The 15,277-nt window shown below is 40.6% G+C and overlaps 2 protein-coding genes across 4 annotated transcripts in view; one reads left to right on the top strand and one right to left on the bottom strand.

Annotated features, from left to right (window-relative positions):
• LOC110976006 (transient receptor potential cation channel subfamily M member 5-like) overlaps positions 1-4,386 on the bottom strand; it is a 29,778-nt gene extending 25,392 nt beyond the window's left edge. The window contains exon 1 of the mRNA XM_087140410.1: positions 4,192-4,386. The gene's annotated coding sequence lies outside the window, so the exon portion shown is untranslated. The remainder of the gene's footprint in view (positions 1-4,191) is intronic.
• Positions 4,387-4,488: 102 nt separating this feature from the next.
• On the top strand, positions 4,489-14,476 carry LOC110976008 (uncharacterized). 3 transcript variants are annotated; one of them, XM_087140412.1, is made up of 9 exons: positions 4,491-4,694; positions 5,300-5,413; positions 5,922-6,093; positions 6,448-6,521; positions 8,053-8,149; positions 8,822-9,092; positions 10,029-10,073; positions 11,735-11,773; positions 13,131-14,476. In XM_087140412.1, the coding sequence occupies exons 1-9, from the start codon at positions 4,553-4,555 to the stop codon at positions 13,215-13,217; spliced, it is 1,041 nt and encodes a 346-aa protein (XP_086996538.1). In that variant the 5' UTR covers positions 4,491-4,552; the 3' UTR covers positions 13,218-14,476. The 3 variants fall into 3 exon arrangements, with proteins under 3 accessions (XP_086996539.1, XP_086996538.1, XP_022084604.2); XM_087140413.1 differs by lacking the exons at positions 11,735-11,773; positions 13,131-14,476 and adding an exon at positions 11,389-11,728 and having other exon boundaries at positions 4,489-4,694; XM_022228912.2 differs by lacking the exon at positions 11,735-11,773 and having other exon boundaries at positions 4,493-4,694.
• The last annotated feature ends 801 nt before the right edge of the window (positions 14,477-15,277 follow it).

The raw sequence follows: 15,277 nt of genomic DNA, 5'->3' as shown, positions 1-15,277 counted from the left end.
TCACTGGTTATAAAAGTTTGCTGAAAACTAAAAGACAATTCTATTTCTATGGCCACAAAGTGCCTGTGACTGAAAATCAAACATGTTCCACTCTGCGTTCACACCCTCCACTGGAAACTGACACCTCCTTCGATTAACTTCAAAGAGAATGAGTCTAACCTTCACCAAGCTGTTGCTGGTTAAGTATTGCATTCCTCAGCCTCATTTGCAAGCAGTGAGCCTTTTGCAAGTTAAATTTGAATAAAGATGAGCTTATTAGTCACATAAGAGACATCTTGCACCAATGAACACTGTACTGCTTTCAACAGATAAAAAGGGCAAAAACCAGTTGGTCCAGAGGTGAAGGTCACTATGGACAAAGCTTGCCCTGAATCACTATAGCAACAGTGTCTTTAGTCTGGGGAAATTCAAATTGTTATTTTTTATGAGCAACCAGATCAGTTTACCAACTTTTATTCAAGTTCACCTTACAAAAGGCTTATTCCCATGGGCAATTTGGGTGGCGAACTTCAATTTTATGCTGACACTGTTGCCTCTGCTAGCATGAAAAAGTTGTGAACTTCCATTACATTGCATATGAATGCAAAATAAAAATCAGAGTGACCTTGAGTGTTAACACTGTAGGTTTACAGTGGGTGCTCTGCTGTGATCATGTTTGCACAGAAGATCACCGTTTTAATTTTCAAAACAAAATGGAAAAAAAATTGATTGTGGTTTTGACCGGAACGGTATTGTCCTTTAGCAATAAAATGCACGTTGTGTTCGCTGGCCTCTTTTTCATTGTTTTTTTGGTCAGTAAAATACCCTACAGTTGATATCCCCCAAAATGGGGTTTTGCATAACAATGTTATTGCACTGAACGACAGGCTTACATGTACTTGTTGCTGATCCTTGGACTACTCTCAATTTATTGCTTATACCAATTTTCCAGACAATAAATCATTCATCTGCTTCCCCCCCTCCCAAAGAAATAGTTATGTTCTAAGCATGACCTAGTCAGGAAAAGGGGACCATTTTGTATTGATTCTAAGGGACAGTTGACTGATGCATTCTGCTTTTAAATATGCATTGATGTCATATGCATTGAAATCATCCAAGTACATGTAAATTTGCTTTAGTAAAAATCAAAAAGATAACACCACAATACCAAAAACTGAGCCTGAGGAAAGTAATGTTTGAACACACTCATAAACGCATTTTGGATTGTGAACAGTGAATGTTTGGCACATGTAGATCAAGCCCCCATCTGATAATGTGCCACATACATACTGTACTGTAAGTTCACCGAGGCATGATATCGCATCAAGTGCTGTGTTTAGCTTTTATGAGGGCCATAAAAAAACAAATGTACAAGTAGTCGATAAAAGATTTCCAATATTTCAATTTTGGGTAATTGAACAATCTGATAATCAGTGGATATTATGCACGAGGTCCAGTTGCACTGAACTCTATAGTATGGATGCTAGTGCATCAGGATTTTCAAACTTTTTAAGCAAGCGGATAGACTGACCATGATTAGGCAGGGAGCTTTTAACAATATACCGGTATGGACATCACTAAGATTCCCTTACAGTGGTTTATTAGCTATCAATCAGAAAGTGAAAGAAACATTTCCTAGAAAGTCTAATTTAGCAGGGGAAATATTGAGGCATTTGTGTACAGGGTTTCCAAAAATAAGGAATACCCTGGAAGCTCAAGGCCACCATGTTATTGTCGTTACCGGATATAAAAACCAGGCATGAACAGGGTACTTGCGCGGTTGTATCCTCTTTCATTTTCACAATCCTGACGATATCCTGTCCTGTGTCACTTAAGATCACGCATGCCCACCCAGTGGTAGGAACATGTGCACACATACATACATGTAGATGTACATAAAACTGAACAAGCAGTGTTATACACGTCGTCGTTGTAAGACCTCTTAAAGACAATCCCAAAACTCTACAAGACCATCACCACACCCCTCCCCCAAAAGACTTCCAGTTTGAATTCAACCCACAAGCTAATTAAATAAACTGCAACAAAAGCATTCCTCTGTCGTCGTTCAACCTGCTTAGCATTTCGTTGTGACTGATTGTGACTGGTCTTGTGATGGTCTTGTTTGAAATGTACGCTATCTTGGAGGACATCATTTTCAGTAGCTTCCTAGTCTTGATCAAACACTTCATACTTCATACAGTCAATTTTTATTCAGACATTATCGTTCAGTATTACATTATCATTAAATTTTTATTACAGTATCGGACGATTGTTACTTAGCAGTAACTATTATTATTATTATTATTATTATTATTTATTCGGCCTTCAACAAGACAATGACAGCAAAAACAAGTGATAAAGAAGTAAGACGAGTTAAAAGGAAAAAAAAACAAAAACAAGACATAACCCCAACCAAGTCGGCCCGGAATGACAAAAGTATAATAAAACACTGTGACCCAAGGGCCTGCCAATCCTAACGTGGAGGGAAACACAAGAAGATCTTAAGCGACAATATTACAAGTACAACAAAATAAATAACATGAAATATAAATATATTACATAAATTCAAACAAAATAAACTAAATAGATTTCTCACATTTATAAATCAAAGCAAAACAAAAAATCGGATAAACAAGCAAGAATGGCATTAGAGAGCAGAGCAAATAAAAAAGCAATAACATGCATAAAAGAGCAAGCATAACATAAAAAGCAGAAGAGCATCTACATGACCTCTGAATAAAAAGAATACATTTATACAAAAACTAATAAACACAGGGAGAGCAAGGAGAAAGCAAGAGTAATATGCAAGGGGAAAAGGCAAAAATGGCATAAAGAACAGAGCAATAAAAAGGCAGTAAAACACAGAATCAAGACAGAGTATTAAAAAGAAACAAATACACGAACAAAATGGACAAGCAGGAAAATACAAATTAAGCGGTAGCTACGGTTGCATAATGCATGATACGACAAATGAAAAAAAGCAACAAACAAAAACTCCTCCATAACAACAAGAAATCAGTAGTAGCAAAATAAATTACTCTTTGAGGATGAACCGAGTGTAAGGGGAACAAAACAGAGCAATACATATGTGCTAGAGGAAACTCAACACTTAGGCTTCGTGAAAATGAGTGGATAGAGCTGCATTGAAGTGATTCAAGGAACCTATTAGAAGGGAGTCCTTAATATTTGATGGCAAACTACTCCAAATCCTTGGAAAGACATGGCTAGGTGTGTTCTTAAAAGCAAGAATCCTGGCAAATTGATGGTTAAACGAGAGAATATCTTGATGCCGAGTGTTAACTGTTATGTTGGCTTTGACAGACTGACAGTCTACCAAGCCAAACAGACATTTCACTGTGAACATGATCATGTTTCTGTCTCTGCGTGCTTGCAAAGTCATCCAGTTTAGTTTTTGAAGTCTCTCCTCATAGGGCATCTCCCCTTTATGCTGCTTTAGGCACATCCTACTCGCCCTTCTTTGAACTTTCTCCAGTTTGGCAGCATTTGACTCGGTGTAAGGTGTTAACTGACCCCTAAAACCTCCTACCAAACTGTGGTGTACAAAATTAATGAACATCAGATCACTGGGTGCAGTTTTTGAACCTCTCGAGCAATGTCGAGTGTACGCCAATTCTGCCCCAACTATCACTGGAAAAGCAAGGGCACTTAATTGAGTACACTACATGACAACTTAAAACACCAGAAAATGCAGGGGTGGATCTAGGAATTTTTCCAGGGGAGTCGGGCCGTAAGATTTTATTAATTATAAAAAGTCTGATTTCCTACCGCCGTCACCCTACCTAGATCCACAGAACATGCAGCTATAGGTCCATGCACAGACATACACGTACATGTAGGCCTTTGTCAATGCATTAAACCGAAACGAATTAAAAAGGGATTTAAGTTAATTCATAAAGGACATGAAACGAAACTACGCCATCCACTCTTCGAAAAAAAAAAAAATCACGGTATAGGCTAAACGCGCAAGAAACATGAGAGAGGTACTCAGGTACAAGGTAGAGGGACAAGGCCGGCTGCATGTGAAATGGTCGAATCTCCAAACCTAACACTATAAAATAGGCCAATGATGACTTGGAAGATAGAAAAAGTTTTGATTGATCAACTTGATTTCCATGGAGAGACATGATGAGACCACGGAGGTTGGCGCTCGGTTTCCTACCTCCATGATTAGACCAACTTAAAAGTTCTTACCCACACGTAAGCCCACGACATGAACGTTTCCTTGCTGTGTGGTTCCCACCTGCCCGTTATCAGTCGCTAAATGTGCATGTTTGAAGAGTTTTACGATATGTACAGGCCGAAATAAGCTTTACTGGACATGTGACCGTGGCAAAACACGAAAGCCATTGACCAGTCCCCTTTCTGATTCTAGTTCTGTGCATGCACAATAATTACAAGCTGGACTCACGTGTCTTGTGACATGTGATGTGGTACATGTTACGTGCAACGTACGTACGTACGTGTACGGCCGGCTTTCAAAGTTGCTGGTGACTTTGCTGGTGACCGGGCCGGTGGCGCACGCGCACAGGACAGACCGAATCAGCTGCAGAAAATGGCTTCTGAAGTGGGGTGCTGCAGGTTGCCCGTTGTGACGATTTTAACCAGATATGCCGCATCAAGCCTCAGATTGCTTGACTTGTGGAAGTCGCGGTTGAGCCACATCCCTTATAAGCTTTTGGACCACGAAAAGCCAGGTACACAATTATGTATGCGAGATAGAGACATTGCCATGCGACAAAAGGTCGGCGGTTGAGCCTTGAGGGCCGAGGCTCAGTTGACCAGGGAATCCGGACCGGCGGCGTGGTGGGCCAGATAGTCCACTGGCAGTTTCACCGCGTGAGTGCGTAGTTGCAGCATGCAGCGAAGCAGAGTGCTACATTTAGCTCAAAATAGGGACGCTGATGAACTGAGATTGGAGTGGAAATTGATTACAGGCCGCTATTGAAAATCAGAAGACTTTTTCAAAATGCATTTGATCAATAGGTGAAATGGGCCTATCACTAAAAATGGCAATTTGTTCAGATTTTGCGTGCAATTCGCAAACCAAAAACTGCAGTTTTTAATCATTTTATGGTCAACTAAATATTTAGCATAAAATTGATTTAACTTGTGTAATCGGTAGCCAATCGGCTTCAAAATGCATAGCCATTTAATTCTAGAAGTTAGAGCATCGTGGACCATCAGGTTGACATTTTCACAAATCCCCTTTACAGTTATAAATGTTAACACATAGTTTGTCATACATGCCCCATTCAAAGTATGACGCATTTTCCCCTTTCCTTTTGTAATTGCACTACAGAGGAGGCCACTGCCGATCTTCAAGAAGCAGAGATTTTATTGGCAGACCCTGACTTAATAGGTGGTTATTTCAGCCATTTACCTGAAGCCAAATGGGTTCAGGGCACGTGGGCAGGTGAGATCTTTTCAGGATGCAAGTGCTTCCCCTCAGCATTCCACCTCCCCTTGGCCCTTCTCCTGTACCTGATGCAGCGTAGAGGCCAAAAGCACGATAGCATCACGCTTTGGTTACATCTGCACTTTCCTTTAGGAGCTTGATGGATCACGTAAGCCTAATGTCATTGTGCTACTGGTCTGTTGGTATGTGCCACTTGTCTGTTCGTGTGATTATGTGGTGAGAATAGGGCATTTGCCAGTGGCATTACCAATGAGCAAGCTTTAATGGAAGGAGAAAAACATCAGAAAATGAAACCCAAGCCTGATGTGACTGTCTTCTGCTTCCGAGGGTAACAAAGTGAGCTAGGCAGGTCGTGGCCGCCAGTGTCAAATGTTAGAAAATGTTGTTTTTGACACTGAAGACGGTTGAATCACTCGTCATATTAATTTTGTCTTTGCAGGCAGATAGCCCATAGTCCAGCCAAGACTTTTTACAATTCCCTTTTTAACTGATTGCATTACTACAGGTATTGATGACTTGGTAGATATAGTGAATCCTGCTGACCTCCCCCCACCGTTCACGTTCACCCGTTTGGGTGGGGGTCTGACTGCCAGCATGGCCGAGTATGTGATAGCCCAGATGGTAGCTCATGAGCGTCATTTTTATGAAATGAAAGCGGCTCAGGAGAAGAAAGAATGGTACGTCAGATAAATTCTGTGTGGTATGCACAAAATGAATGAGGAAGCCCTACTTTGTAAGTAAATTCCAAATAGTTGTTTAAAGAAAATATACACGTGTACACATCATATATGGGGGCCATGGGACGCTAATGAAAGAAATGGAAGACTAGACCCCCAACTGGTTTGAAATGTTCTTGGTTAAAACAGCTCCATCACACTTTCACAAAGCATTAAACATTGATAATGCTTTTTTCAAGAAATTATTTTTACTGTCAGTTTGTATGGATCTGATCAGTCTGATTTCAGAAACCTGAACAAAATTAAAAACTGAAGAATTCGCTTGGACTGTTGATTTCCTTTTTCCTGTCACAGGAAATGGAGAAACTATCGTCTCATGAAACATCTTACCCTTGGAATATTAGGTCTAGGGGACATCGGGGAAGAAAGTGAGTAAAAATCTACTTGAAATTATGCACAGTTGGTGTACCCAGTTGTACATGTACATAGCAAGAACAATATATACGTGCTATGTGTGGTTGTTTCTCGGGTCATTTTAACTGATTGATTGGGTTAATGCATGCATGTATTTCACCCCACTTACACCCATGCAGTTGCAAAACATAAATTATTTCCATTTTAACGGCACAGTCCATCACTTGCAGTTATTTTCAAAGAAACCAACAAAGACACTGTGAAAAGCGTACTTTTAAAGGTGGCTACAGAGCTAAACTCCCTGTGAATGATTCTTTCTGGCAAGCCGTCATTTTGAAGAAAGAAGGCCATTTGTGATGATGGAGATTGCTTTCAGTAGTTTCTTTTAATTGGGCGAAGCGCATGCAAGTGTTGCCATGGTAACTATAATTCGTCAGGTTAGTGCACGACATTGGCTTCCTGCATCGGGCAGGATAAGTATGGACGGTAAATTTGGGCACAATTCAAAACATGACTCGGCAACCTTTGAGTTGAAATCGAGATCCAAGAATAGTTGTTGTTATCGGAATTTTAACTGAGCTGAAATTTCATCAGGTTAATTGCTTGGCACCCTTTACATTTTGAGCGTGTGTTGGCTAAAAGGAATAGACATGTACATGTAATGTACAAATGACAAATGATGGAATGCACCTTTAAAATGCAGTCCCCACTCCACTAGAAAGTTTCTGAGTCAGGAGGCTGTAATAACTTGGAAAAAGCACTGCCTTCTGGGATTTTTTATTAGTTTGCACTGTTTATCTTATGTCAACAAGCTTGAGAGGCTAGTGGTTTAATCCTTGTTGATCAAAATTATCTCTCTGAGTAAGTTATAATCAGTGATCATCCTCAAGATGTATGAGTTTGCATTGTAATGAATCTACTTAGATCAGGTTTTACCTTTTGGTCTACCTCTCTGCAAACTTTGAATTGCAAATAAAGACTATGGCAAAGCCAAGAATGCTAACTACAATTTCATGCTTCAGTGCTCAAAGGTAGTAGTGGGCAAACCCCATGTTTGTTGGATGTTTGATTAGGATTACCAGTAATTCTTTGGTGAAGGGATTAAAAAGATAAAAAGTTGGGAAAGGTGTTGGAATGTGAAGGAGGAAATGGCAGGGGGAATCTGGCCTCTCACTCCGGTGGAGTGTTGCCCTCATGAATAAGTGAAGATTTCCCTTCCTGTTTCCCTCCATCTTGCCTTCTTTTGACTCCCGTTTCTCACCGTCTTTTGTCTTGCTGCACAGTGTCTTGTGTGCACTCATGATTCAGCTACGATCTCACCTCGTCTTGTGTCATTTCACGTCAATTCAGCTTCTTTTTTTCTTCATTGTGTAAATAATCCTGTTGGGGCATGTTGGAGGGCATTTGAAGACAAGGGCCCACCTGAAGGACTTGATGGGTATGACTAGTATTCTGGCTTGTAGCATGCTTTAGTGCTGTAGTCAAAAGACATCACGCAGTGTGAATGTTCACGCTTGATCACTGGTGCTACATTTGTTCTCCTAGTTGCTCGTGTCTGCAAGGCCTTTGGAATGAGAATTTGGGGACTGGGACGAAGAGACCGATCACCCGAGGAGAGGTCCAAAAATGTGGACGAGTACAGGTAGACCAGAGCATGTCACACTGCTTTCCAGTCACAATGTCCAGCTGTGTGATAGTATTGGAGTCTGTGTCACCGTATTGGTTTACTTGTTTATTAAGAAAGATATGAAATATCTGTTGGAAAAAAATCATGGAACGATCTGCCACCTGCTATTGAAAGCGTGCCAATTATTCAGACTTTAGAAAAGCATGTCAAGGAGCACATTTGAAAGTGAGATGATTTGTAATACTCATATAATAATTGTTTTAATTTCTGACTTATGATTCTGTTTCCTTGTCTTTATTTAATTTCCTATTTCCTGCTTAATTGTCTGTGTGTTTGTATCTCAGTGTTCTAATTAATAATTCTCTTTCTAATTGGTTGTGTTTTGATATATGTTCTTTAAACTATTGTGTTCGTACTGAGGGCCTCCATGGAAAGCAGTGCGTTGCACTGATTGGAGTTTTGCCCATATTAAAGATAACATAAATAAACAAAACTTGAAATTCCAAGAGAAGTTTTGTCTTCTTAACTTTGAGTGAGGCATCACACAGAAAGCCATACTGCAGCGTGTATCACCTTTTTAATTTTCACATAGTTTTCGGCAGAATGGCAAATCCTGCTTCTGTTGTTTTAATTGATTAGGCTTACAACTTGTGTATTTTTGTGTGCTATGATGTGTTGGCACCTCAGACCATTGTCCGGCTTGGCCGAACTCCTGGCCGATTGTGACTACATCTGTAATGTGCTGCCCAAGACATCAGCAACCATTGACCTACTGTCCGGCGATGTCCTGTCAAGCTGCACTAAGCAACCTGTCTTCATCAACGTTGGGCGTGGGAGCGTCATCAGTGAGGACTCTATTCTCAATGCCCTGGACAAGGGATGGATCTCTCATGCGATACTTGATGTCTTCATAACTGAGCCCTTGCCACCTGAAAGTAAACTTTGGTCTTCACCCAAGGTAAAACAGTAGGGTACTGATCCTTAAAAAATGAACATGAAAGCAACGGGGGAAAAAGAGTTTATGAGTTTTGATCCTTACACCAACATATACATATTCATAACACTGTATGCTCAGTGTTTGTCAGAGAACTTGCAACCCGTGACCCTTTAGCTTACTGGTGTAGTCATCTTATCCAGTCTACCACTGAGCTTGCCGAGGTCAGCTTACCTGCGACCTTTCTTTGGAAAGAAAATTATGCTGAATTCTCACTGATTGAGCCATCAGTTACAGTTGTGTGTTGTTCAACATTCTTTGAGATAGACATTTGTTTGTTCATGTGTTTATTTCTATTTATACATTCAAACGTATACACATGTACTGTTAGGTGAAACCCAACATAACTAATAATCATACTTATAATGTAGCGATAATCACAGTGTTGTAGTCGAGACCATGCACAAGACCAGACACCAGACCAGACACAAGACCATGCACAAGACCAGACACCAGACCAGTCACAAGACCAGTCACAAGACCAGACACCAGACCAGACGCAAGATCATGCACAAGACCATGCACAAGACCAGTCACAAGTAACAGGGTGAACAGTGACAAAGGAATGCTTTTATTTATTACAGTTCATTTGAACAGCTTGTGACTTGAATTCAGACTGGAGGTCTTGTGTTGGTCTTGTGCTGGTCTTGTGTGGCCTTGTAAAGGTCTTAAGTGGTCTTGGCTACAACACACTGGATAATCAACAATACAGAAAGGATCAGTATGAATAGAGGTGTCATCAAGGACTGGCCTTCTGCAATATCCATAGTTACTGTCAACACTTACAATATGAATGTGTGGTTTGTTCAAAATGAAGACAAATCCTACGTGTCCAGTACATCCACGTCTCAAGTCTTTTGGGGGACTAGGATTGTGACTTGCCCTTCTTGTTTCTTTCAGGTGACTATTACACCACATTATGCAGCCAACACACAACCCTGTGCGGTAAGTTGAGATCAGTCATGTGCGTGCAGGGCCAATTCTTGGCTACCGACCCTGAGCTGTCGATAACTTACATGATTGTGCCTTGGGTCCCCGCCAGCTAGCAGAGTTGCATCTGTTGCTAGCTTCATCGACAAGGCTGTTAGACAAGACATGTAATTTGTCGGAAATCATTGCGTCTACATGTACAGGGTCAAAGGCAAGGGGAGTCTCAACTAGGATTGAATTCTGCCAGTTGTATTCCAGCCAAGATTAACGACTGCCCACCCTCAGGAAATTTTCTTGAAAACAGACACCCCTCAGTTTATTTGAAGCCATATGTTCCCTGTAAGAATTATTTGGAAGGCAATGTAAAGATTGGTCCGTGAGTGTTAAAGATTCATATAAAAAATGAAACTTTTCATATTTGAAGAAGCAAAACTATCCCAAACTGTTTTTCAAATCCTCAAGACAGGTGACTAGATTGAGACACTAGCCATCCATCAGATAGTCTCTTTGTTAGGACAATTGCCTGTTCTTCTCCGGCACTTGTATTCCTAATCAGTATTTATGTATTCCTGATCAATATTTAAATCACATGTGAAGGGAGCCGCACACATTGTGAGTTGTTAGTACTTGTTGGCATTTCCAAATGTTTCAACATCTTTTGTCTGCTGGTTTGCAAGATTAAAGCTAAATCACACCGCTGTTCTTGTTACATCGCGACTCAAAATGGCATAGTAGTCGCACAAAAGGGCAAGTTGTGAAATTCTCAAAATCAGATTTGTGAAATGTGATAGTCTTGCTGTTCAGTTGGTGATTTGTGCACATGTATGAGTTTCAACTCCTCAAGATCTTGCTTCACTTGATTACGTCAAGGCATGATACTCCCACTCCAAAGGCAAGGCCTAACTAGTACTGCATTCTCAAGTGTTACTCAACACTTTGGCACCCAGCAGCACTGTGTGCCCAGATAAAAGTGCTCGACTTCATAAACTGGACGAAGCACTGAAAAACTACTCTGAATCCTGAGCTAACTTGATACTTGTTTCCATATTGGTCAGAACGGATTTCTTTTTAAAAACTTGGGAACCTGGAAGTAAGTTCACATGTTACCGTTGAGGTACTCCATTCCACTCACATTTGCCAGAAGTAACCTCTTCCATCAAAAAAAAGAGAAACTTGTAGGGATGATTTTGATAGGAGGCCATACATACCAACTGAAATTTGTTGCATGTGCTCAGCTTGGCTGGCACGAAGTGCGCATGCAACTGCACGCACATGTGATGTGTGTCCCCACCGAAAGAAGTGTAAAATATCTCATCTCTTGTAAACACAGAGAGTGGATGGACTTCCAAATGGGCACTTGATTCCATCCAGGTCAACAAAACCAGACACATACCAAGTACCAACAATACTCTCATTAAGTTTCCCCTAATATTCACCATTCCCAGAATCCTTTGGTGTTGTGTTCATCCCATATAGTAGCCACAATCATACTGACCATTCAGTATGTTCACAAGAAAGAAATGTAACCATTTAGGAAGTGTCCCTTTTGATACGCTGCGTTATAGAAAGTCTCTATTATTTCAACATGGGGGGTCGCATAGCGACAAATCAACTCACTGAATTTGGGTGGTTTTAAGATGCTACATGATGTACAATATTGATTATTGCACCCTTAGACTGGGGAGTCACCAACAGCTATGGTTTTGCCTAATGCGGTATGTTCTTGTTTTCGCTTTTCGAATAAACATTTACTCCAGAAGAACGTCATCTGTCAGATACATTGCTTTGAAATATACATTCATTTTGTTAGACTTGATTTGCCAGTAAAATGCACCTGACTTCTGGTGGAACCAAGATTTCATTGATGAAAATTTGAAGTTTTCTGCTGGCATAACGGAGGCTAATGTACATACGGGTGTGTGACCTGGCAAGTGTCTTAAATCCGCCCAGAGCAGATTACATAAATGCACATGTGCTTGGTGTGTCATAAAGCTAGCTCATTCTCATTTCATTCATGTCAATTTCTCACTCTTTCTTTTTGCCCATGTTTCTTTTGTGAGAGTTGCTCTTTATTCCAAATTGCTCTGTCCTTCAAAATTCACCAAGAGGTTTGAAAGGATTTGAAGGAGTGGAAAATATGTCTTTTTACAGAGGGTTAATTAGACGATGACCCTTGAAAATTGTAGTTAATATGGAACAAAAGTACCAACTTTTGTTCTACTGCCCGACACAGACTTTTGGGGTTGCAAGAATCATGCCTGACACAGACTTTTGGGTTTGCAAGAATCATGCCTGACACAGACTTTTAGGGTTGCAAGAATCATGCCTGACACAGACTTTTAGGGTTGCAAGAACCATGCCTGACACAGACTTTTAGGGTTGCAAAAACCATGCCTGACACAGACTTTTGGGGTTGCAAGAACCATGCCTGACACAGACTTTTGGGGTTGCAAGAACCATGCCTGACACAGACTTTTGGGGTTGCAAAAACCATGCCTGACACAGACTTTTGGGGTTGCAAGAACCATGCCTGACACAGACTTTTAGGGTTGCAAAAACCATGCCTGACACAGACTTTTGGGGTTGCAAGAACCATGCCTGACACAGACTTTTAGGGTTGCAAGAATCATGCCTCACACAGACTTTTAGGGTTGCAAAAACCATGCCTGACACAGACTTTTGGGGTTGCAAGAACCATGCCTGACACAGACTTTTGGGGTTGCAAGAATCATGCCTGACACAGACTTTTAGGGTTGCAAGAATCATGCCTCACACAGACTTTTAGGGTTGCAAAAACCATGCCTGACACAGACTTTTGGGGTTGCAAGAACCATGCCTGACACAGACTTTTGGGGTTGCAAGAATCATGCCTCACACAGACTTTTAGGGTTGCAAGAATCATGCCTCACACAGACTTTTAGGGTTGCAAAAACCATGCCTGACACAGACTTTTGGGGTTGCAAGAATCATGCCTGACACAGACTTTTGGGGTTGCAAGAATCATGTGAAGATGCCCAGGGACGTACGTAGGCTACCTCTTCAGTTGGATTTAAATGTTGTTTCTCTAAACAGATTATTGACGTTATGCAAGAGAACTACAAGAGATACGTAAATGGGGAGCCTTTGAAGTATGCAGTGAACTGGAAGCTTGGATATTGACAGACCTTCTCAAGGTCACTGATACGATATTCACTAGATGGGGAGTTTGATTCAACATATCAGCTGCAATGACCCACTGTACTTCCTATCAAAAAACTTAGTTGCTCATTGCAATGATCTATATTATTACTATGCATGTTGTGCTTGATTTCACTTTGGCAAGCTGCCAAGAAGTACTGAATGAGAGTACCACGTGGTAAGTAAAGAGCTAAAAACCTTTGACAGAAAATGCAGTCAACAGTTGGTAGTTCTTTGATAGACGAGTTAACTTCTGTTGCTGTAAATATTGAGTTATTGGTGATTTATGAATAAACATGTGCTACACATGTTATATTTTTATCAAAAGTGGCAACATTGAAAGCTGAAGGCATTTACAAAAGACTTTTAGATCCGTAAACTTATGGAAGGTTAACCAGATGAAAGACAATAAAAGTGATTTCAATTGAACATTCAACTCTGCTTTGTTTTTGATTGTGTTAATTTCTATGTTGCCATAGTAACGAGACCTGATGACTGCCTTTTTGCAATTGATAATTGTACATGCTCACAAAATCTAGTTTTAATGACTCTTTTCCATTTATGTTAAATTGAATATGCCTGCTTATTTTTGGAAATATCAGCTGGGAAAACTGTGAATTGGATTGTGGATTGACCATATACTTGCTTAAATTTTAAAAGTGTGGCAGTTTCAATCCAAGAGGCATTAGTTTCTGGAGCTCCTGATCCGCCCATTGTAGGGAGAATATGATGGCCTGTGGTCAGTTGTACCCTGATGCCAAGTTACATGTGTTTGTATAGCAGGTTTTGCAGCCAAATTTATTCTTTAAAAGTCATTCAATTTAAGAGATCTGTTCTAATTTCCTTTGAGATGACTAGCCTCATGTACATGTGTCAGCACTTACAACTTCAAATAGGGTTGTTGGATTCTCTGTTAGAGTCGTTTGGGGTATTCAAATGCATCAAAGCCTGCAGAGAGAGGTTGATCAAGAATTCTATTTAGTTGGCAAATAGTTTTCGGGCACTTCTCTTCAGACTGTGTGGTATAGGATTTCCAATTTGTATTGGCTTATCAATAAGTTGAATACCAGCATTCTAAATGTGAAATGAAAAAGGGGGAAGAGATGAAACGTGTATCATTCTTTGTCAAGATGAAAGAACTTGCTGTCATGTTATTTTGTAAACCAGCATTTTCTAGCTCTTGTAATTTATTGATAATCATAAGTTCATAATTAAATGTTTTCAAGTATGTTGAAATGAGAGATTTGAGTGCCCAAATTATAGGTTTGTGCTAGTGTCGGTGTAAAAGCAAGTCTCTGTAGCAGCCAGTCCATCTGCAGTTTTGAAACAGTATTGACATTTTCTTGAGAATTCCACATTCACCAACACCCATTTGTTCTTGGCAGTCGACACTCACTGCCAAGTACAGGAGTTCAAACAACCATCATGAGATCAAAGGTTCAGGGCTCTTGCTGCAGTCATAAAAACAAAAGTGGTCCAGGCTGGATAAACGCCTGCGAGCTCTAGTGGCAACCAACCCTGTGCACAAAGGGGTCCTATGGCGGTTGTAAATCTGTTGGTCAGTGGGCGAGCAGCAGGAAGCGTCTGTGCCTTTACCACTGGTCAGCCAGGGTTGCTAATTGGTCTGTAAATATCCTGTGGTGGCTTGGTGGGCCATTCAAACTCCTATGGTTTAACCCACTTTGAGTGAAGAAACCAAGTTATCAAGATGGTGTGGTGTGAGAAAACATGGAAGTGGATTTTTTTTAGATCATCTTTCAGATGGCATCTCCAATGCCATGGATAAATCTCAGTCATTCAATGTGTCCTCTTTTTGCTAATACCAGTCCATCTTTGTCAAGTGAATTCCCACCTGTTGGCTTGTCTCTGTGTTGATGTTTTTCATTTGGGGGAGGGGGTTGGAAGGAGATCTTTTTTTTTTCTGAAATGAATATCATCCAATCATTTTCAGCCCAAAGAGAAGCCTCCCCCACAGAAAGGCAACATGCTGGGGTCCTGACTAATGTTTGCCCTTAAATCTCATCTCCCCCCCACCATGATTA

This window comes from Acanthaster planci, linkage group LG08 (assembly GCF_054643075.1).
Source record: "Acanthaster planci isolate LZ-2023a linkage group LG08, COTS_SCS, whole genome shotgun sequence".
Taxonomy (NCBI): Eukaryota; Metazoa; Echinodermata; class Asteroidea; order Valvatida; family Acanthasteridae; genus Acanthaster; species Acanthaster planci.
Note: the sequence above shows the minus strand (reverse complement) of the source record. Positions and strands in the feature narration are given on the sequence as shown.

Coding starts and splice junctions, on each gene's coding strand:
- LOC110976008 (XM_087140412.1), top strand. CDS start 4,553: ATGGCTTCTGAAGTGGGGTGCTGCAGGTTGCCCGTTGTGACGATTTTA. Junction 6,094..6,447: donor GCTCAGGAGAAGAAAGAATG/GTACGTCAGATA, acceptor TTCCTGTCACAG/GAAATGGAGAAACTATCGTC. Junction 6,522..8,052: donor AGGGGACATCGGGGAAGAAA/GTGAGTAAAAAT, acceptor TTGTTCTCCTAG/TTGCTCGTGTCTGCAAGGCC.